Raw genomic sequence first — 22,536 nt, 5'->3', positions numbered from 1 at the left:
TTAAAAATCTGAATCAAATGCAATATAAATTTCTATGGAAAAATAAGCATCATTTTCTAAGAAAATCAGATGTAGTGAAACCAATCATTGAAGGTGGATTGAATGTAATTGATTTTGATGTTATGAATGGTACCCTTAAGCTGAAGTGGCTTCAAACCTTCCTTCGACATAAACATTCTTTCTGGTTTAGGTTTTCTTCTAAAATTTTTGATTTCTTTGGGGGCATAGACTTTCTTTTAAGATGCGATTTTGAGCCATCAAAGTTAAAGTGTAAATTGTCATCTTTTCATAGTCAGGTATTACAGTATTGGAAGTTAATATACAAACATAATTTTTCGCCACATAGCTGTTCTTTGTGGAATAATAAGTATATACTTATTAAGAGGAAATCTGTGTTTTTTCAAGAGTGGATGGACAAAGGTGTTTGGTCTATTTTACAAATTTTGGATGGGGTTGGAAATTTCCTTAATTATGATGATTTTTGTGAAAAATACCATATTATTCGTACTTAGAAATTGTATTTGTCTTTGTTGAAAGCTATTCCTGGTGGTTTGGTTCAGCTAATCAAAGGGGAATTGGGTTATTCTTCTGTGATACCAAGATTGGGCAACCTTATTATTTCTGGTATTAATTTTACTGGGCAGAGCTGTAATAATAAGACCTTAAGAAGGTTAGTAAATACACAGCTTTTCCCTTCTAAAGTTAAGAAAAGACCCCTTGTTTTAGATTTTCCAGAAGACAAGGTGGTTCGAATTCGAACAAGATTTCTCTCTTTTCCACTTCTACCAAAGGCAAAAGAAGTTCAGTTTAAAATTATTAACGATATTTATCCTTGTAATGAGTTCCTCAGACACAGATTTAATTTGGATTGTAACGTTTGTACCTTTTGTGAAGCAGACATAGAGTCATTGGAACATTTGTTTTATTTATGCAAATTTTCAAAAAAGTTATGGGATGACATTACTGTTTGGTTAAGATTAAAATATGTAATACCTGATTTTGATTTTAAAACTGTAAAATATTTATCTTTTTGTCAGAATTCTGAGCTGGAATTTTTGGTTAACAATATTGTGACTTTGGTAAACTATTTCATTCATAAATGCAGATTTTTTAATAACCCCCCCACTTTTCTGCGTTTCCACAAGGATTTAATGGTCTTCTTCAATTCCTTAAAGCTGATGAGACATAAAAAAGCCCTTAAACTGTGTAGTCTGTTAAAGGCATTTTTTGATGATTAACCCCTTTGTATTATAGTGCATTGTATTTTGCTTTTTATTTATTTCAATTTTATTATTTTTTTAATATATATTTATTTGTTTTTTTTATCTGTTTTTTGTGTGAATGCTGCTATTTGGACTTTCTAGATGAATAAGATGTTTCTTTGTTCGGTCATTTGTTCTTTTTTCTGTATGTTCTTATAAGATCTAATAAAAAAAATAAAAAAAACTATTGCACCATCAAAAAAAAAAAAAAAAAAAAACTTTAAAAAGGAAAAACAAATCGCCAATAGGTGGCAGCAAGAGACCGCTTTAATCGAGTGAAGCTTTAAGTGATTCATTCAGCCACGAATCACTGATTCAGTGACTCGCCCGACTTTATACAGAGTCCTGAATTATTCGTGTAAGGAAACGCCACTGTGTATTATTCAGAGATGTACAACTGTTCTGCTGTTTATTTTATTATTATCATAGTAATGATTTCACTATTATTAATGAGAAAATAACGCGGAAGTTTTTAGCGCCTCGTCACGTGATCGTCAGCATCCATGGCAACGGTTCTTTTTGTGTTGTTTTGAACTTGCTCTGTCATTGGCATCTGATCTCGGCGTTCTTCGTGGCAACTGATTCCCAGATTATTGATATTATTGATTGTTGGATACATCGATTGATCGCCTGCTGCTCCCTTCATTCAGGTTTGACCTTTGTGATCACACTGTGTTTTGTGTTTAGTATGTCTTGTGTTCATTACAGGTTTCAGAGTCGACTCACCTACGACTCGCTCCAGTTTGAGGGCCTCAACATCACTGTGGGAGAGCTGAAGCGGCAGATCATGAGGCGCGAGAGGCTGAAGTTCTGCCAGCTGAAGATCAGCAAAGCCCAAACTGATGAAGGTGAGATGAGGAAAAGCCACTTAAACTATACTACACTAACATTAGATGTGTTATTAGACAGACTTGTAGAAGCTGACATGTGTTATCATGACTCTGATGGTGACATATAGTGATGTTTTGAGTGTTTTAAAATGCTAATGGCACTCAAAGTATACCATGGTAAATGATTATTACTATATTCAAACTTTATTTTGCTGTCAGAATACACAGATGATGATGCTCTCATCCCCAAAAACACATCTGTCATCATCAGACGGGTCCCTGCGGCTGGACTGAAGTCCTCCAAAAGAAGATTTGTTGGGTAAGTCATGTGAAATGAGCGCAACCATCCTCTGATAGATGTTATATCAAGAGTTTGAGTCTGTCTGTGGTGTTTTAGTCACACAAGCTCCTTTGTTTTGCAGACATCAAGCTGGACCATCAGCTAAATCTTCTCAAACAGGTGATTCTTCACTCCTCTCACTGGAGCAGCTGTTGAAGGTATTGAACAAATGATTAATTCACCCCACTGTGCTGCTCTGTATTGAACTGCAGTGTTTGCATTTGAGGCGTCATAATGACATGTAGTGCAGAATATCAATACACAGTGTAAAACACACAAACACACACACACACACACACACACACATACACACACACACACACACACACACAGCTTCTTAGGCAGACCAGTAAAATAAAATTCTAATGTGCAAATGCCTGTGAAACAGACTGAGAATTTGGCTGAGGCAAAGGCATCAGAGGAGGACAAGCTAAAAGCGGTGATGTACCAGTCCAGTCTGTGCTACTACTCCAGCAGGTGAGCGTTCAGACACTGACAGGTTTGGTTTGTGAGAAATGTTAGAGCTGATTCTCATGGTTCTGATGTTTATCAGTGAGGCCATGACACTGCTTGGGCTTCTTCCACCCAACTATGTCTGCTTTCACTGTGGGATCCCAGGACACCACATTAGGCACTGCCCCTCTAAAGGGGTAACTGGGTTTTCTAAGCTTATGGTTGCTGTGAACTTGAGCTCTTGTCTCCATCAGTCAGATTGTTTGCTCTGTCGTTTGACTGTCACTCATGAATTCACAGGGCAGCAGCTCTGCTCCGCATAAGCGCATCCGGAGGAGCACAGGGATTCCCCGCAGCTTCCTGTTGGAGGTGGACGACCCAAACCGAAAGGGAGTCATGATGGACGGCAGCGGCAAATATGTCATTCCCATCATAGACGCGTGAGTAAACTGTACTTGGCATTGCAGCATGTTCTAGTGTTTGTGAAAATCTCACATTATGTCTGCTTGTGTGTGTTTGCGCTCGATCTGTTCAGTGAGGCCTATGCTGCTGAGAAGAAAAAGAGGTCATCCTTCTCCTGCCAGACCAAGCCGCTGCCCTCCTCTTCCTCAGCTGGTGCAGCATCTTCAGTCCAGGACGCCAGAGGGAAACGTTCCCGCTCCCCATCTCCACCAGAGACGCACGGCGACCAGAAGAGACCACGTCACTGAGAGACCTTCACCCAAGAGATCTGGAGCTGACGTGAGCACAGTGTATATATTGTACATAGTTTATGAATAAAACTGAATAAAGATTATAGCAGCATAAACTGTGGACTGGTTGACCTTCACACAATACAGAAACACAAAAGAAAATGATCGACACATTAAGATAGAAATGATGAACAAACATGCTGCGGGAGAACCAGTGTGCTGTCCTGCTCACAATCTAAAACTTTTAGTTTAAGTTTATTGAATGTTAATCTGAAAAAAATAAAACGCTGAACAGCTTTTATAGTATTCAATAGTTTTCATCATTAAGGGGAAAAGTTCAAGAAACATGGAAGAAAAGGCGGCATGTACATATTTTTAAAAATCCATTGGAATGACATAGATGTGCATGCTCTAATAAGTCATTTTGGCTGAGTTCATATGGTGTCCTTTGGTGGTTTCTATTGCTGTTGTTGTTTACTGTTCAGCTGACTTAAGCAAATAGATTTCTTTAAAATGTAGCTATTAAGGGAAAAAATAATGTATCTTTATAAATATACAGGGGTGATAGCGTTCCGGCACCACGCCGGATTTCCGGCGTACTGTGGCTGCGGGAAAAAAAAAAAATCAGGTTCACGGATATTGATCTGTCATTTCTCTAGATTCACAGAATTCACTCACTGCTGAAAGCGCCGGATTGGTTTTTATTAAGTGCCATTTTGTGTGCTCGTGAATCATCTTTTGAGTGTAGACGCCATGTAAATAAAAGATTAATTGTGTAATTTAGAGAGCTTTATAAATTATAACGGATCTTTGTGAGATCTCTATGAACTAAGATAAGTGACGCTTTTTAGTGATAATAAGAGGAGCGTGCTTTGCACTTTCCAGGCTATAATCCATTCAGAATTTGTATGAAACTTTCGTTTTCGGCACATATACGCTGATATGTTTTGGGAATGACATCTGCATATTTACGCTGGGTTTATTCTCGAAATAACGGTGAAGCAATAGATGGGACAAAAATATATTTCCCCCTTCTCCTTAAACAACTTAGTGTCTCAGCTATGAAATAGTTCAGTTTTGTATGTAGCCTAATGGCAAAGTGTTTATATTTAGTTTCTTTTTTTATTCAGCTTATTTAGAAAAACGTTTGGAGCATTTTTTTATTCGTTAAAAATACGTTTGTTTTTTTAACGAACAGCGCCCAGCGGAAGACCATCATTGTCTGTTTGATCAGTTTGCCTTCTCAGATCATCACGACTTGCCTAAAATAAAAGATATAAAACAGTTCAAGTATAAAACAATGGTAGCTTAAACGTTAAAGAATGTGTGCTATTAGGCGCATAGTTTGCTTATAAAACGCTTGCAGGACATAGGGGCGCCAGAGCATTCATTTGCATTTTTTCAGTGGGAGCAATTTAAAGTTATCCGTCATTTTTGCTCACAAAGTACGAGTAATACATCAAAAAACGTTACAGTGTTTTTATAAAATAAAGAAAACCAAAATTATGCGCTTTCTGTCGTCTGGTTTTTGAACAGGAGCGCTTAACAAAATGAAGCAAAATGTATATGCCTCACAGACATAATAAATATATTTATAGAAAGCTTTAAATTATTATTTAACGAAATAAAACAAATCGAAAACAAAAAAACTCCTTCATGTAATCCGTAAAGATGAATTTCACTCTAAAGGCGAGTCCAAGAGGAGATTGCCAGTCAGGATCTTTGCGACACTGACTCAGAATAAGTTTATTAATAAATAATTAAGATATGTCCTTACTCTTTCCTCGACACATTCATTGTTATTTGTTTTTGCCGGTGCTTGGGGCGAGTTTTAGCTTATTGTGTGCGCTTGAACGCGGATTCACGGTAGCAGTTTTAACATGGAGTGACACGACATCTGACGTACAGATGACACTGGCACATGCCACTGAGTGTAGTGACACTTCCGGTGGCACGTCCGGTTTTTCACTGTCATGTGTCACTCGCTAGTGGCATGTGTAGTGACCTGTGTCACTCAGAGTGTCGCGCTGCATGTCACTGCAGTGACATCGACACCCGGCGAAGCTTATGACATTAATTAACACGAGCAAAACCATATTTAATCATTACGCGACTTTTAACCTAATTTATCGCGTCGCAAGTTAGTTTATTTGCTGAGCTACTCCACGATGTTTTAATTTAAAAGCATTTATTTTATGTATTCGTAATCATACTTCCGTACGTAATATAGTCATTTGACAGTACATGTCAGTCAAATTTATTGTGACATGCTTATGTATGGGAGGGGTTACACTTATCTGTTGTACTGTATATTATTGCATCCTGGCAGTTCCTTTGTTCCCTACAATATGGACTTTTCTATGTTTTTAATTCATTCATTTATTTTATTATTTAACTTATTTTCATTTTAAGGTATTTTAAATGATATCCTTTAAAAAGTTATAATAAAATGCATGTTGAAAACTCATAACATATATGCATGTAAGATAACAGGTGTCATTTGCCTAATGATTTTTAAATATTAAAGCAAAGAGACTTATAAGATTAATGTGCTTATAACGTGCTTATACTGACACCTACTGGCACATGTCACAAGATCATTGACACTGGCATGTGTCACTGACATTACTGGCATGTGTCTAAAAAGAGCCACTTGACAATAATGATGATCAGGGTTACACATAGGCTGTTAATATATTAGGGCCCAGGGGCCCACAAGTTATGTGTTAAAAGTGCGTTGCATACATAGTACCCCCACCCCTACTCACCTCAGGGGCAAGGAAAAAAAGTTCAGGCTCAGGAATTTTTTCCACTATCAGCCCTGTAAATATATATATATATATATACACACATGGCCTCACTGTAGGAAGGCTGCTGGTGGGAGTCCCGACTGGGTCAGATGGCATTTCTGTGTGGAGTTTGCTTGTTCTCTCCGTGTTCATGTGGGTTTCCTCTGGGTGCTCCAAACCCATGTGCTATGCTGTAGGTGAATGAATAAACTAAATTAGCCATAGTCTGTGTGTGTGTGTGTGTGTGTGTGTGTGTGTGTGTGTGTGTGTGTGAGTGTGTGTGAATGAGGGTGTATGGATATTTCCCAGTACTGGGTTGCAGCTGGAAGGGTATCCGCTGTGTAAAAAATATGCTGGATAAGTTGGCAGTTCATTCCGCTGTGGCGACCCCAGATTAATAAAGGGACTAAGCTAAATGAAAATGAATGAATAAATTGATTGATTGATTTTATTTAACAATTTTAACAAAAATACACAAACAAGTCCAGTTTGACATTCATATCTTAAAAACTGTCGAGGATAAAATACACAATAAAGCCACAGGCTGATTTCCATCGTGGTCATCGATATTCTTAAAAAATGAACGAGCAAATCATAAAGTGCAAACATCATCAGCTCAGAAACTCAGCACAACAAAAATCCTCAACTTCAACCGAAAAACAGCCATTTTTTAATTTCCTCTCTAAAAACTCTCAAATTGAATCAATTTAAAACTCTTCGGCAGTATATTCCAAGCAACAGTACACAGAAAAGACTTTCTACCTGTTTCACTCCAAAATCTACAAGGACAAATACCCCTGCTACTCGCTCTTGTAGAATGACAGTGTACCTCACTAACTAAAACTTAATAAGTAAATATTTTGGGACCATTTTCTTTAAAATCTTAAACACCATCACCAATTTCAGAAAAGTGACCCTTTTTCCAACTTTTAATAAATTAATTTGACTATAATATTCATTATTTAAATGTGTCAGTAGAAGTACTTTGATAACAATTCTGCAACTTATTTTGGGCCGTCTGCAATTTATTTTTCATTTTTGTGGAACTACTGCTGTACCAAAAGACTGCAGCATAGTCAAAGTATGACTGCACTAATGCACTAGCCAATATTTGTAAAGTTTGGAAATCTAAGAGCTCTGTCTGTCTTGCTAAAAACTTAATTTTAGAACTTTTGAATGGACTATAACAGCCATCTTCTCACCTGTCAAATTACTGTCTGAAATGCAACCTAAATATTTCCCTTCATGTTTGGGTTCATTAATTTGATGCTCTACTTTTACCTCTGATCTGACACATTTTCTCAGTTTCGCAGCTGAACCAAATAAAATAAATTCTGGTTTACACAAGTGTAAGGACAATTTATTAAGGTTAAACCATTAAGAGACTTCCTCAGTTTGTTCACTTATTTCATTTTCAATAAATTCCTTCCTCTCATGAGACACAATTATTGCTGCATCATCCGCATTTAACAAAAGCTTTTTTGAACAGGCCATTTTCAAATCATTGATGTATATTAAAAAAGCAAAGGACCTAAAACACTGCCTTGTGAAACCCCATAAGAAACGGTTGAATAATCTGAAAACACACCATTTAAATCTACTATTTGACATCTGTTTTCAAGGTAAGACTTCATGCATTTACAGGCCAAAACACCAAAACCCATTGCCTTTACTTTTCAAATCAATATCCTGTGATCGACTGTATTGAAAATTTTTTGCAGGTCTAAGAAAACCATCCCACTTAACTTCCTTTATCCATATCGCTCTTTATATAATTTGTTAAATAAAAGAAACTGTTGAATCAGTGGAATGATTTTTCTAAAACCCGATTGAAACTCTACAATACGTCACATTTTAAACAATATTTTTCAATGTGCTAATAAATAACTTTTTCCCTCCCTTTTGACAAAGCACTCAAAATTGATACCAGCCTAGAATTATTAACCTCAAACCTACTACCTTTCTTAAAAAGAGGAATAACTCTTGCTTTTTTCAACTTTACCTTGACAAATAGAAAAATTGATAATATGTGTAACCATCGGAGTGACGCATTTAGGGAGTCTTTGAGGGAACTGCACTGGAATATTATCTAACCCTGTTGCTTTACTGTTTATAAGTGTTATTAATTTCTTAAATATATCCCCCTCCTCTATTTTATTAAACAAAACTTTCTAGATTAAAACTGCATTTGACATAATACTCTATAACTAATTTATCAATAAAAATGCCATTTTGTACTGGAAGCTTTTTAACCGTCAATATCAGGTGGTATTAAAAAATAATTAACAATGTCATAGTCAGATATAATTAAAACAAACATGATGAAGCCAGTAAATCTGGTTGTGACCTACCCGTGTGTTACTTTTGTTTCTGATGGGGCCAAAAATTACAATGTGCCATTTATGTTTAAAGTAAAATTATTCTCTATATATATTTTTTAATTTGATATTTTTTCAATTAAATTCAATATATTTCTGTCTAAGGCATATTTTTAAAATATAGACATGAAATTGAGATGATTTTTGTATTTTTGTTTACAAATAAACTTTCTGAAGTCTGCTAGTAAACTTTTAATTATTACTTACTATTAATAATGCATAGTCATCATACATCTTTAAATCTTTATTTCTTCAGTTTTACAGTTAGAAAGACAAATCAAAGTTTAAAAAAAAAATGTAAAAGTCTGCGTCTCTCTGTGTCGCTCAGGCTGAACTGCAGTGTCTATTCACAGGCACGATCCCACTACTGATCGGCCGGTTCACTCCTCCTTTAACGACCTGGCGGTCCCAAGCTCACCCAGGAGCACCATATTGATACCGAACTTAGTGCGGGCACCCGATCGACATAGTCCACTGCAGTCCAGAAGCCCTGAGCTCAAGCGATCCGCAGCCTCAGCCTCCCAGTCAGGGGCGGACTGGGACAAAAATTCGGCCCTGGCACTGTAGCCACACCAGCCCACATTACCACACCGACACAGCCCCACAGACGGACACGCACATTTCCTACTTATATTGGTGTACAGATGGTGAAATAATATAAGCAGAACCATATATATCTAATAGATATTTAAACATTTAATGTATGTGACTAAAACAAAAACAACCTGTTTATAACAAATTCATACAGTAAAACTAAATTAAAATAATATGTGAATCTCGTAGAGTCTGTGTGCTACCTGTTTATACCATTTGTCTGCTATTTATTATAGAAGTAACCTGTGAATGTGTATCAAACACACACACACACACACACACACACACACACACACACACACACACACACACACACACACACACAAACACACACACACACACACACACACACACACACGCACACACACACACACACACACCTTTACAAACAAATGGACATGCAGCACTACATTCAGCATACTTTTGTTCATAAACAATACTTGTCATTCCCTGAAGTGTTGTTCTTTATTGGCACGGTCTATAGACTATGTTGACAGTAAACACATTGTCTGATTCTACATCTTTTCATCCATTTTACCTCTGTAACTCTGCAATTTTAATATGTCTGTATGGCTGTCTGAGATTATAGTTGTTCCTCACTCTTGCCTGACTCTTACTGTGTCCATGCTTCTTGCTGGTCTCTGCAGTCACTGTGTCATCATTATTTGAATCACTGCTTATGCTAGGCTTGACTCATTCTAGTTTTGAATAAATATGTGCTTATGAAACAATTATAGGTCACCTAAAGAATAAATATTAACAATTATGGCCTATTCTACAGTTAAGCTCAAATGTAACTATGTAGACTTAACTACATTTTTTTGTAATGAGTTCACCTCTACTGTAGAGTTAACTACAAACCCAAAGTACAGTGTGTAACGTTTATTTGTTTTTTTCTACCTCTACCACACTCCTTTCTGTCTCTGCTAGGCCTACCGTAGCATCCTTTCTCACAGCACTGGTATTGGCAATACCCTAGTTAATTAACACAGTATTGGATGTAAAGATTGCAGCAAAATGTTTTCTTACTGACTGCTCTGAACATTTGAATAACAGGGTTTCTGCAGGTTTCTTCAAATCAAATTTAAAACATTTCAAGACCCTTTTAAGACCATTATGAATAAAATTTTAGACTTATACAGGGCTAAACACAAAAGATTTTTTCTAATGGTCTGGTAACTTTAGTAAATTTTTGTATTAATTGAAGATAATGTAAAGGGATTAGTTGCTTTATTTTTCCTTCCATGATTAGGGAATTTAATTTGGAGAATTTGCTGAAAATAATGTAACAGCTGTTTTAAACTGAATCTCTTTGCAATAAAAAAAACTGATTTGGCCAGATTGGGTAGCTTTACTTGGATAAAGGGAAATTAAGAACTGTTTAAAATGATTTAAGACCTACAACACAATATTTCAGTGAACTTAAGACTATTTAAGGCCTAATATATATATATTTTTTTAATTTAAGACATTTTAAGACTTTTTAAGACACTGCAGAAACCCAGTATACAAATTAATACAATTAAGTAATAACAGTTGCACCGAAATGAATAGAATATAAAGCAAAAACGAAAAAAGCAGCAATATTTGTGTGTACCAGCGGATTTGTACATTTTTAATCCTTCATGATATATAGTTATTTGTGAAATTATGCTGAAGTGTTGCTAGTGCTGCATCTCCATTTGTGTGTAAAGGTGTGTGTGTGTGATACACATTCACAGGCTCCTATCATAAGGGTTAATTTATTTTTAAATTTGAAGTGTTTCTGGCCATCAGTAATCTCATACCCCTTGTTGATTGTACATGGAAGAGTTTTAGTATCTTTATTTGTATAAGTTTTTTCTGATTCCTTAATTTGTTTATTTTAATTTGTTGTAGACCACACCAACCCACAAGGATACCCAAAGTGATTGCTAGCACTTGCATACTCAGTACTTGTTGGAAACGTTGTGGAAAGAATAAAGAGTCAAAATAATTCTGGATAGATTGAATCTCATTTCCCTGAAAATGAGATGATTATGTACTGTAACCTATGCATGTATTTAATGTAATAGTTTAAAGACTAGCTATGTGTTCAGAGTTCACAACAAATGCATACAGTACTGTGGCTATAGCTTTAAGTTCTTTTGAATGTTAGAATATATTCCTAGTAGCATACAGCAGTCTGTATAACAGAAATCACGTTAATTGCTGATAATGACATTAAAATGTGCAGGAGTTCTACGCTAAGCTGACAACTGTTAAACACAATGTAACGTTAGTCACTGTGTTTAATGCACTGTCACAAACTGTCAGAAGTAGCGTGAATGGCGAGACATTTACTTGGTATGTTTTAGTATAATGAATTAGAAGTACATTTTCTGTTTTCTTACCTCCTCTACTGCGCTGCTGTCCTCCGACGCAGCAGCCGAATGTTCGTATACATTTCAGTAACTTTATGCATTTGGCAGCGTCTGATTTTAGCCAAGTGGTGCTCGCTGCAGAGCCATTTGGGCAAGCTGAGCTCCAGTGAGGGGGAGCTTGAGCTTGAGCTTGAGCTCCACCTTTTTTGCACTTCTTCTACGAGTGATGTCACTGGGGGTAGGGTTAGGGGTGGGGTTGGTGGACGCATTAAAACAGCTTACAGGAGGCAGAGCGAGAGCTCATGCTTCCCCTCGCTGGAGCCCAGCTCTGCTCAAATGGCTCTGCAGCGACCACCCTCTCGATTTTAGAGCCCTTTTGCGCTCTTTATCTGAGCTTTTCGGCCCCGCCTTTTCTTTTTACGGTCCATCTCTGACAATTAGCTTGTGTGGCACTTATTGTTTGTTTTACATTCTTGCTAGATTTTGATTACGTCCGCGTAACCTCAGATTGGGTCGGCCCCTCTCAAAACCAGCCGGTCGTCGCCGTTTGGACCAAATGCTCAACATTTATTATTATTATTATTATTATTATTATTATTATTATTATTATCATCATCATAATATCACATCTTGTAAGAGATAAAAGCTTGTAAAAGCATGTAAAAACAATACATAAAAAAAAAAAAAAAAAAAAACCTGACCGGCCCACATTTAAAAAATGATCCGGCCCTTCTGGCATTTGCCAGAATTGCCAGATGGCCAGTACGCCCCTGGCCATAGGTCAGGGTGATAACTTGTTGCAGAAGTATAAATCAGCCTGAACTTTTCACTGTTTTTGACAGAAATGTGACAGTGAAACCTCTATATGACTGTTCATGTCTGTACACGATAAATGATTCTGTGTGCCTTATAGTAGGGGAGAGCGGGGACGAAAGTAACGCTGGACGAAAGTAACAAAGGCCAGATAACATTGGCTTTCCAGGCTATGACAGCATATTCAGCCCGTTACTGTAACAGCAGGGCAGGAGTGGGATTTCTTTTCAGCCCTGCAGTTTCAAGCCTTAGACCGGCCCACCTCTGTTCACGACTGACTATATTAAAATAAGGTCATTTGCAATTCAGTTTCTAAAGACACTATCACGTCTTTTTCAAGGAAACAGCTGCTTTAGAACTTCAAATGTTTTTCATAAATATGAGAAGATTAAAGGGTAGCTAAATCTCCAAAGCTATACTTTAAACATCACATTGTCCCTTCCTGCAATATCTGAAAATATATTCTGTGCAAAATTATTTATAGATATGCAGTCTTTTGTAACGGTGGTCACACAAAAAAATCTAAATAAAATATGTACACCCACATAAGTAACCCAAACAGTATTATATTGTCCTCCTAACACTAAAAATGAAATAATAATAATAAAAATAACACTTTACTCAGGAGAGGTTAGAGCAGCAGCATCACAACACAACATACTGACCACTGGACCACAATGTAGCTGTTATGTTGGTGAGTTTGGAAGAATAAATAAGTATTGCGCTGGTATCTGCAAGACTCTTTTAACCACAGTGTTACTTTCTATTGAAGGCTTAATCTTTTTCACCCCTTTTTTATATTTCTGATCAAGTTATGTCAGATTTATTAATGTAGTGAATCATCTGATTTTCATTGAGCAGGTGTAATATTCATTAATATTAATTATTCAAATTCTTTTTTTCACTAAGGTGCCGCAGTTTAAGGTCGAATGCTAAATGATCATCATTAACCTGCCGGCTGCGTTTTGCTGCCTGCGAGAAAATAAATAAAAAGAGTGAGGCTATGGTCAAATAAATAAATGAAAAAAGTGCGACTGCTGAGAGTGCAAGCAGCTAGGGACACCGGCCCTCGCAGCCAAAAAACTTTCCCGGTGCTCCCGATTAGCCAATCCGGGCCTGTGTAACAGGTATAGAAATAATAGTTCACTTTATTTATAGAATTACACAAAATGTGTGTTTTACCTGAAGTGTTAATTAAGTATACCTGCTCCTTTAAATTTCTGAGAAAGCTTAAGTTTTTTAATTTCCTGTTCTGCACCCGCCTCCTCCTTTTCTGTACTGACTGCACATGGGAGAGGTGGGTGTCTGCAGCTCTAATTAATCTTAAATCATATTTACTTGACTTTTGAAGCCAGTTTTTATGTTTCAATATTATGTATAACTTTCTTTTTCACATATTTCACATAGTTCGTTATTTTTGTGTTTTCATTTTAATTGAGGTTTTGATTTTTATTTGTCTGATTGAAGCATGTAAAAGTGATGAGGGCGAAGACACACTGTAAAATCTGTGCTTTTGTTTACATCAGGAGTGATTAAAGAGCCGTCACAACTGCTGATACCTGTCTGGTTATTCCCACAATAAAAAGAAAACACAATGCAGAACCCTTGATGGAGCTGCCAAATATCAGATGATGGGTTCAAAGTAACAATGTGTAAATTATGTTTAAAGTGAAATTCATTCAATCATTCATTTTCATTTCGGCTTAGTCCCTTTATTAATCGGGTGTCACCACAGCGGAATGAACCGCCAACTTATCCAGCATAAGTTTTACGCAGAGGATGCCCTCCCATGTTGCAACCCATTACTGGAAAACACCCATACACTACAGACAATTTAGCTTACCCAATTCACCTATACCGCATGTCTTTGGACTTGTGGGGTAAACCAGACCAACCAGTGAAAACCCACACCAACACGGGGAGAACTAAAGTGAAATTCTTCTATAATTTTTTAAATACCACCCGATATTGATAGACCACACTTATGAGTTAGTAACCACAGCAAAACATATTTCTGTCTAAAACATCATCTTTTCAAAATATACTCATGAAATTGAGATAATTTCTGTATTTCTGTTTACAAATAAAATGTCTAATCTACAAATAAACTTTTATTCATTCATTCATTTTCTTTTCAGATTAGTCTCGTTGGTTCACCACAGCGGAATGAACCCCCAACTTATCCAGCACGTTTTTAGCAGATGCCCTTCCAGCTGCAACCCATCACTCGAAAAAACTAAACTTTTAGTTATTTCTAATTATTAACACACAGTCATGTCATTCATCTCAAAACCTTTATTGCTTCTTTTTTACTGTTAGAAAGATATATCAGAGTAAAAACAACTAGTGTAAAAGTCTGCGTCTCTCTGTGTCGCTCAGGCTGCACTGCAGTGTCTATTCACAGGCGCGATCCCACTACTGATCAGCACGGGGGATTTGACCTGCTCCGTCTCCGACCTGGGCCGGTTCACCCCTCCTTAAACGACCTGGTGGTCCCGAGCTCTCCCAGGAGAACCATATCGATACCGAACTTAGAGCGGACACCCGATCAACATAGTCCACTGCAGCCCAGAAGCCCTGAGCTCAAGCGATCCGCAGCCTCAGCCTCCCAGTAGCTTGGATTACAGGCGCGCGCCACTTAACCCGGCGAGAGCTGAGAGAATCAGAGCTGTGGAGAATCTGATCATCACAGCGACCTCTAGTGAAGGAAAAATTAATGATGAATAAAAACTGACTTCATAGCCTTATGACATTAGATAATAATAAACAGCAGTATGATCACAAATAAAAAAATTACAGTAATTAGTATCAACATAGTATTTTTGAACTAAAGATTATTATACCATATTTATTAGCCTTTACAACTCATTTTATGAGTGCCACAACATTCTGTTTTCTGTATCAACTAATAAAATGTAATAAATACTGTAGTATACTTTAGTTTTTTTTTTTACTACAGTAAAAGTGGTTTATTGTATCATAATACATATAGCTGTAGAAAACATATTACAGAATGGGTGATTTGTTTATATTAGGTGTGCATCTGCATAAAACATTACAATTATTTGCACAGCAGATCTCGCAACTCAATTTACAATTAGAGGGATACAAAGTTAGCTTTAGCTCTACTATAAAAGATTTGGGTGTCATATTAGACAGCAATCTAACTTTTAAAAACCATATATCCCATGTCACAAAAACTGCCTTCTTTCATCTGAGAAATATCGCTAAATTACGAAATATGCTATCCATCTCAGATGCAGAAAAGCTAGTCCATGCTTTTATGACTTCGAGACTGGATTACTGTAATGCTTTATTTGCTGGCTGCCCAGCATCCTCTATTAACAAACTTCAATTAGTACAAAATGCAGCAGCCAGAGTTCTGACCAGGTCCAGAAAATATGATCATATAACCCCAATTTTATCCTCCTTACACTGGCTGCCTGTTAAATTTCGTATTGAATTTAAAATATTACTTCTCACCTATAAAGCTCTAAATAATCTAGCTCCTGTTTATCTAACCAACCTTCTGTCTCGCTACGAACCAACTCGCTCCTTAAGATCTCAAAATTCAGGGCTTCTGGTAGTACCTAGAATAGCAAAATCAAGTAAAGGAGGTCGAGCCTTCTCTTTCATGGCTCCTACACTCTGGAATAGCCTTCCTGGTAATGTCCGAGGCTCAGACACACTATCCCAGTTCAAAACTAGATTAAAGACCTATCTGTTTAGTAAAGCATACACTCAGTGCATCACCTAGCGGGTTCCACACTGGCTTCTACATCTTGCTTATATACACTATGAACAGCAGCTACGCTAATTATTCTCTTTCTCTCTATGTTCACCTGGGGATACTCATCCCGAGGTCCTCAGATTAGGCGGAGTCACTGATTGGATCCAAGACCAGCGACGTGATGATCCCAAGGATTCCATATCCGGGACCAGGCCATATCCTGAGCTGCTGCTACGCTGATGGTCGTGGGGAGTGGAGAACATGAGTCTGATTCCAGCGACGCTCCAGGGACAGACGAGTCTTCATTGAGGCCATCTTCCAGCATAAACCACGGCGAATGAAGTTCTGCACAAGACTTTTGGCCAGCGGAGAAATTAAAATGGTCGTGCCCAACTGAGTCTGGTTCTCTCAAGGTTTTTTTTTCTTCACTCCCATCAGGTGAAGTTTTTTTTCCCTCTCCGCTGTCGCCACTGCCTCGCATGGTTCGGGATTGGTAGAGCTACGCATCGATGAATTGGCTCTTCAGTGTTTGAACTCTCAGTAATGATTAAATCACACTGAACTGAGCTAAACTGAACTGAACTGAACTTAAACACTAAAACCTGAACCACACTGTTCCAGTTACTATGACCATTTATGTGAAGCTGCTTTGACACAATCTACATTGTAAAAGCGCTATACAAATAAAGCTGAATTGAATTGAATTGAATTGAATTACAAACAATCTACGAGCAGAGATAAATACAATATAAAATTCTGAAATCAAATGAACAGAGCTTTGTTGTTTTTTAACAAGTCTAACAGTATTCAGGTACAGTAATGTAATATTCAAATGTACAATAATACTGCTATTGTCTTCATTTTTTTAATTAAATAAAATTATTTGCAATTAAAATTACAAATGATGCAATTTATTAAACCTGAAGCTTTTACAGTCACAGGCCTCAGAAACACACGCAAACGCTAAATTATAATCCAGACTCAACCTTGTATTTCTTGTGATGTGACTATTGTGAATGATCATTGATGCTGAAATAATGCTCTGGGATAATTTATGTGATTTAAGGGATAATTGACCCAAAAATGTTCATTCATAATCGTCACAATCATATTTATGCGGTGAACTATCCATTTAAGATTGTGCAAACAGTGAACCTCTGAAAAAGTAAAGCTTTAATGTTTTAATTTTCCACTTAAATACCAGTTCCTCATCTAACATTCATTCATGCAGTGAATAACTATCATTAACTGAGTTACATATTTATTATTCAGTTTACTCTTACTCATCCACTAACTGTGGTGTCAGATGCGGTTTTGACCTCCATCAGTGTTTTTAACATCTATAAGACTCGACAGAATCTCACACAATCTGTGGCATAAATTGATAGACTGTTTCAGCTTTAGCAGCACATCATGCTGAATTACTGATCCTGAGCTGAACATTGTTTATACAAGTACCACAAGTTATTTAATCTGGTCTAAAGACTAAAAAGCTGTTTAATATTAAAGATAAAAGGTAAACTAAAACCACTTTGTCCTCTCTGACACTAAATATGTTTTAGCTGTTTTATGATAAAAAAATATGTTTGTGATTATTAATCTGCAACCAACAACCTGCAGTATTTTATAATATGGTGGCCTTTAGCGTCATTGTGCAATATATGAACTGTGGATTACACTAGAGGCCACATCTGCATCTGACACCATATTAAGTGACTGAAAAAGTGTTGATTCAATTAGTGAATGAATGAATGAATAAATGAGATACTCACTGAATGAGTGAATGTTAGTCGCTGAACTGCTTTTCTGTTGTCATTTAAAAGCTTTTCATTTCCTGATGAACTGTGGCCTATTTGACGAGATGTTTCGCTGTTAAATGGCAAATCATAAATAATTTAGTTATGAAAATATTGTTTCTATATGTATTAATCATTATATATATAATATAAATGAGTCACTGGGCGTTGCAGGCAATGTTACTCAATGGTTCAGATCTTACCTCTCTGACAGGTCATTCAGGGTGTCTTTGAGGGGAAAAGTGTCCAACCTACAGCATCTAAACACTGGGGTACCTCAAGGCTCTGTTCTTGGGCCACTTCTCTTCTCCATCTACACGACATCTCTAGGACCAGTCATTCAGAAACATGGATTCTCCTACCACTGCTATGCTGATGATACCCAACTATACCTCTCTTTTCACCCTGATGATCCCTCGGTTCCAGCTCGCATCTCAGCCTGCCTGTCGGACATTTCACACTGGATGAAAGATCCTCATCTTCAGCTTAACCTCACGAAAACAGAAATGCTTGGAGTCTCTTCCAACCCGACTCTGCACCACAGTTGCCTTTAAATAGCACAACATTGTGATTAACTATTCAGTACAATAAACTTTACTATGTGGTTCTAAAATACTATAGTATTTAGTTTAAATAACTATATTTTATTTGGGACCGTACTGCTGTTTATTTTTATCCAAACAGTGCCATAAGACCAATAAAAAGTCAACTTTACTTCATCATTCATCATTTCCTCCACTAGAGGTCGCTGTGAAGATCAGATTCTCCACAGCTCTGATTCTCTCAGCTCTCGCCGGGTTCAGTGGCGCGCGCCTGTAATCCAAGCTACTGGGAGGCTGAGGCTGCGGATCGCTTGAGCTCAGGGCTTCTGGGCTGCAGTGGACTATGTTGATCAGGTGTCCACACTAAGCTCGGTATCGATATGGTGCTCTTGGGGGAGCTTGGGACCACCAGGACGTGTAATGAGGGGTGAACCGGCCCAGGTCGGAGACGAAGCAGGTCAAATCCCCCGTGCTGATCAGTAGTGGGATCACACCTGAGAATAGACACTGCACTGCAGCCTGAGTGACACAGAGAGATGCAGACTTTTCTTCCAGGAGCACTTACACATACAAAAAAAGAGGAGAAATACTAATTAATCTCTTTCCCTAATGTTTTATTGTTCTGACCATTCTAGATTTATAGGGTCATCATAACTGCATTATAACAGGCTTCATCAGGCAGTAAATCTTTTGGACTCTTAAAATGTTCTTTTGATTATCAGAGACAATAAATATCACACACTTCTGATCACTTCTACATTCACTGTAATCCACTGCCACAATCACACACACACACACACGCACACACACACACACACACACACACACACACACACACACACACACACACACACACACACACACACACACATTGCTGTATAATAAAGCTTTGAACCAAACTTTGGATTTGGATGAGGCAACTTTAATATTTTATTGATTTTAACACGTAATAAAGATCAAAGGCAAACATGAATGGATTTACATTATAAACGCAGCAGGAAATGATGAGATTAGAGAGTTTTAAATAATTTTTAACACACGGAAATAAACTTTTGTAGAAAATAAATTTGAAGGTGGCTTTAAAAAAAGTGTTAAATTACTTTAAAAACGGAAAAACAAATCGCCAATAGGTGGCAGCAAGAGACCGCTTTAATCGAGTGAAGCTTTGAGTGATTCATTCAGCCACGAATCACTGATTCATTGACTCGCCCGACTCTTTACAAAGGCCAGAATCATTCGTGTAAGGAAATGCAGCTGTGTATTATTCAGAGATGTCCAACTGTTCTGCTGTTTATTTTATTATTATCATAGTAATGATTTCACTATTATTTATGAGAAAATAACGCGGAAGTTTTTCAGCGCCTCGTCACGTGATCGTCAGCATCCATGGCAACGGTTCTTTTTGTGTTGTTTTGAACTTGCTCTGTCATTGGCATCTGATCTCGGCGTCCTTCCTGGCAACTGATTCCCAGATTATTGATATTATTGATTGTTGGATACATCGATTGATCGCCTGCTGCTCCCTTCATTCAGGTTTGACCCTTGTTATCACACTGTGTTTTGTGTTTAGTATGTCTTGTGTTCATTACAGGTTTCAGAGTCGACTCACCTACGACTCGCTCCAGTTTGAGGGCCTCAACATCACTGTGGGAGAGCTGAAGCGGCAGATCATGAGGCGCGAGAGGCTGAAGTTCTGCCAGCTGAAGATCAGCAAAGGCCAAACTGATGAAGGTGAGATGAGGAAAAGCCACTTAAACTATACTACACTAACATTAGATGTGTTATCAGACAGACTTGTAGAAGCTGACATGTGTTATCATGACTCTGATGGTGACATATAGTGATGTTTTGAGTGTTTTAAAATGCTAATGGCACTCAAAGTATACTATGGTAAATGATTATTAATATATAAACTTTATTTTGCTGTCAGAATACACAGATGATGATGCTCTCATCCCCAAAAACACATCGGTCATCATCAGACGGGTCCCTGCGGCTGGACTAAAGTCATCAAACAGAAGATTTGTTGGGTAAGTCATGTGAAATGAGCGCAATCGTCCTCTGATAGATGTTATATCAAGAGTTTGAGTCTGTCTGTGGTGTTTTAGTCACACAAGCTCCTTTGTTTTGTTTTGCAGACATCAAGCTGGACCATCAGCTAAATCTTCTCAAACAGGTGATTCTTCACTCCTCTCACTGGAGCAGCTGTTGAAGGTATTGAACAAATGATTAATTCACCCCACTGTTCTGCTCTGTATTGAACTGCAGTGTTTGCATTTGAGGCGTCATAATGACATGCAGTGCAGAATATCAATACACAGTGTAAAACACACAAACGCACACACACACACACACACACACACAGCTTCTTAGGCAGACCAGTAAAATAAAATTCTAATGTGCAAATGCCTGTGAAACAGACTGAGAATCTGGCTGAAGCAAAGGCATCAGAGGAGGACAAGCTAAAAGCGGTGATGTACCAGTCCAGTCTGTGCTACTACTCCAGCAGGTGAGCGTTCAGACACTGACAGGTTTGGTTTGTGAGAAATGTTAGAGCTGATTCTCATGGTTCTGATGTTCATCAGTGAGGCCATGACACTGCTTGGGCTTCTTCCACCCAACTATGTCTGCTTTCACTGTGGGATCCCAGGACACCACATTAGGCACTGCCCCTCTAAAGGGGTAACTGGGTTTTCTAAGCTTATGGTTGCTGTGAACTTGAGCTCTTGTCTCCATCAGTCAGATTGTTTGCTCTGTCGTTTGACTGTCACTCATGAATTCACAGGGCAGCAGCTCTGCTTCGCAAAAGCGCATCAGGAGGAGCACAGGGATTCCCCGCAGCTTCCTGTTGGAGGTGGACGACCCAAACCGAAAGGGAGTCATGATGGATGGCAGCGGCAAATACGTCATTCCCATCATAGACGCGTGAGTAAACTGTACTTGGCATTGCAGCATGTTCTAGTGTTTGTGAAAATCTCACATTATGTCTGCTTGTGTGTGTTTGCGCTCGATCTGTTCAGTGAGGCCTATGCTGCTGAGAAGAAAAAGAGGCCTTCCTTCTGCCAGACCAAGCCGCTGTCCTCCTCTTCCTCAGCTGGTACAGCATCTTCAGTCCAGGACGTCAGAGGGAAACGTTCCCGCTCCCCATCTTCACCAGAGACGCACGGCGACCAGAAGAGACCACGTCACTGAGAGACCTTCACCCAAGAGACCTGGAGCCAACGTGAGCACAGTGTATATATTGTACATAGTTTATGAATAAAACTGAATAAAGATTATAGCAGCATAAACTGTGGACTGGTTGACCTTCACACAATACAGAAACACAACAGAAAATGATCAACACATTAAGATAGAAATGATGAACAAACATATTGCGGGAGAACCAGTGTGCTGTCCTGCTCAGAATCTAAAACTTTTAGTTAAAGTTTATTTCAGAGGTGCTTCAGGGAAACTTTTTCTTATGAAAGGCCAAAAACTAAACTCGTCTGAGGGTGGTGGGCTGGAGGTAAATCTACCAAACTGTAAAATTGTCAATGTAATTTCCTAATTTATTATTATTATTCATTATATAATTTACATGATTCACTGAATACTGTAATTTACAACATTTCAAATTATTTAATTGTATTAATAATTATACATTTTATAATGAATGAAAGTCTTACAATAAAACATGAACAATCCCATTTATAACACTAAAATACACTTTGCCTTCGCTTGCTGATGTCTTCTGTAATGTCTGCTCTCCTTCAAGTGACTTATTTTATTTGATTCATTCACAACATTTCATTGAAACGTTTAATTTCAGTTTGTTTATTTTTGTATCTCAACAGTTAAAAAATAAAGTTATGTTGTATTAGAAATGACAATCTCTGTTAAATACTTTCCCCCAAAACTCCCCATCATTCTCCCTCTCTTCTCAGATGGGATGGAGGGCCAAATCAAAGGTTACCGTGGATCCACTTTGGCCCA

The 22,536-nt window shown here is 37.8% G+C and overlaps 2 protein-coding genes across 4 annotated transcripts; both read left to right on the top strand.

The window, feature by feature from the left end:
• Nucleotides 1–1,574: 1,574 nt before the first annotated feature.
• LOC141376553 (E3 ubiquitin-protein ligase RBBP6-like) lies at nucleotides 1,575–21,848 on the top strand. Of its 3 annotated transcripts, XM_073916511.1 has the most exons (7): nucleotides 1,602–2,110; nucleotides 2,312–2,411; nucleotides 2,515–2,590; nucleotides 2,821–2,909; nucleotides 2,986–3,082; nucleotides 3,186–3,325; nucleotides 3,421–5,199. In XM_073916511.1, the coding sequence occupies exons 1-7, from the start codon at nucleotides 1,951–1,953 to the stop codon at nucleotides 3,593–3,595; spliced, it is 837 nt and encodes a 278-aa protein (XP_073772612.1). In that variant the 5' UTR covers nucleotides 1,602–1,950; the 3' UTR covers nucleotides 3,596–5,199. The 3 variants fall into 3 exon arrangements, with proteins under 3 accessions (XP_073772613.1, XP_073772612.1, XP_073772614.1); XM_073916512.1 differs by lacking the exon at nucleotides 2,986–3,082 and having other exon boundaries at nucleotides 1,575–2,110; XM_073916513.1 differs by lacking the exons at nucleotides 1,602–2,110; nucleotides 2,312–2,411; nucleotides 2,515–2,590; ... (2 more) ...; nucleotides 3,186–3,325; nucleotides 3,421–5,199 and adding exons at nucleotides 21,109–21,243; nucleotides 21,347–21,486; nucleotides 21,582–21,848.
• Nucleotides 19,756–21,163, top strand: LOC100005157 (E3 ubiquitin-protein ligase RBBP6-like). The gene is made up of 4 exons (XM_068219429.2): nucleotides 19,756–20,292; nucleotides 20,492–20,591; nucleotides 20,700–20,775; nucleotides 20,982–21,163. Exons 1-4 carry the CDS (start codon nucleotides 20,133–20,135, stop codon nucleotides 21,072–21,074), a joined length of 429 nt encoding a protein of 142 aa, XP_068075530.2. The 5' UTR covers nucleotides 19,756–20,132; the 3' UTR covers nucleotides 21,075–21,163.
• Nucleotides 21,849–22,536: the final 688 nt, after the last annotated feature.

Source organism: Danio rerio, chromosome 11 (genome assembly GCF_049306965.1).
Source record: "Danio rerio strain Tuebingen ecotype United States chromosome 11, GRCz12tu, whole genome shotgun sequence".
Taxonomy (NCBI): Eukaryota; Metazoa; Chordata; class Actinopteri; order Cypriniformes; family Danionidae; genus Danio; species Danio rerio.
The sequence above is the reverse complement of the archived record's forward strand: the minus strand, read 5'-3'. Positions and strand labels throughout refer to the sequence as shown.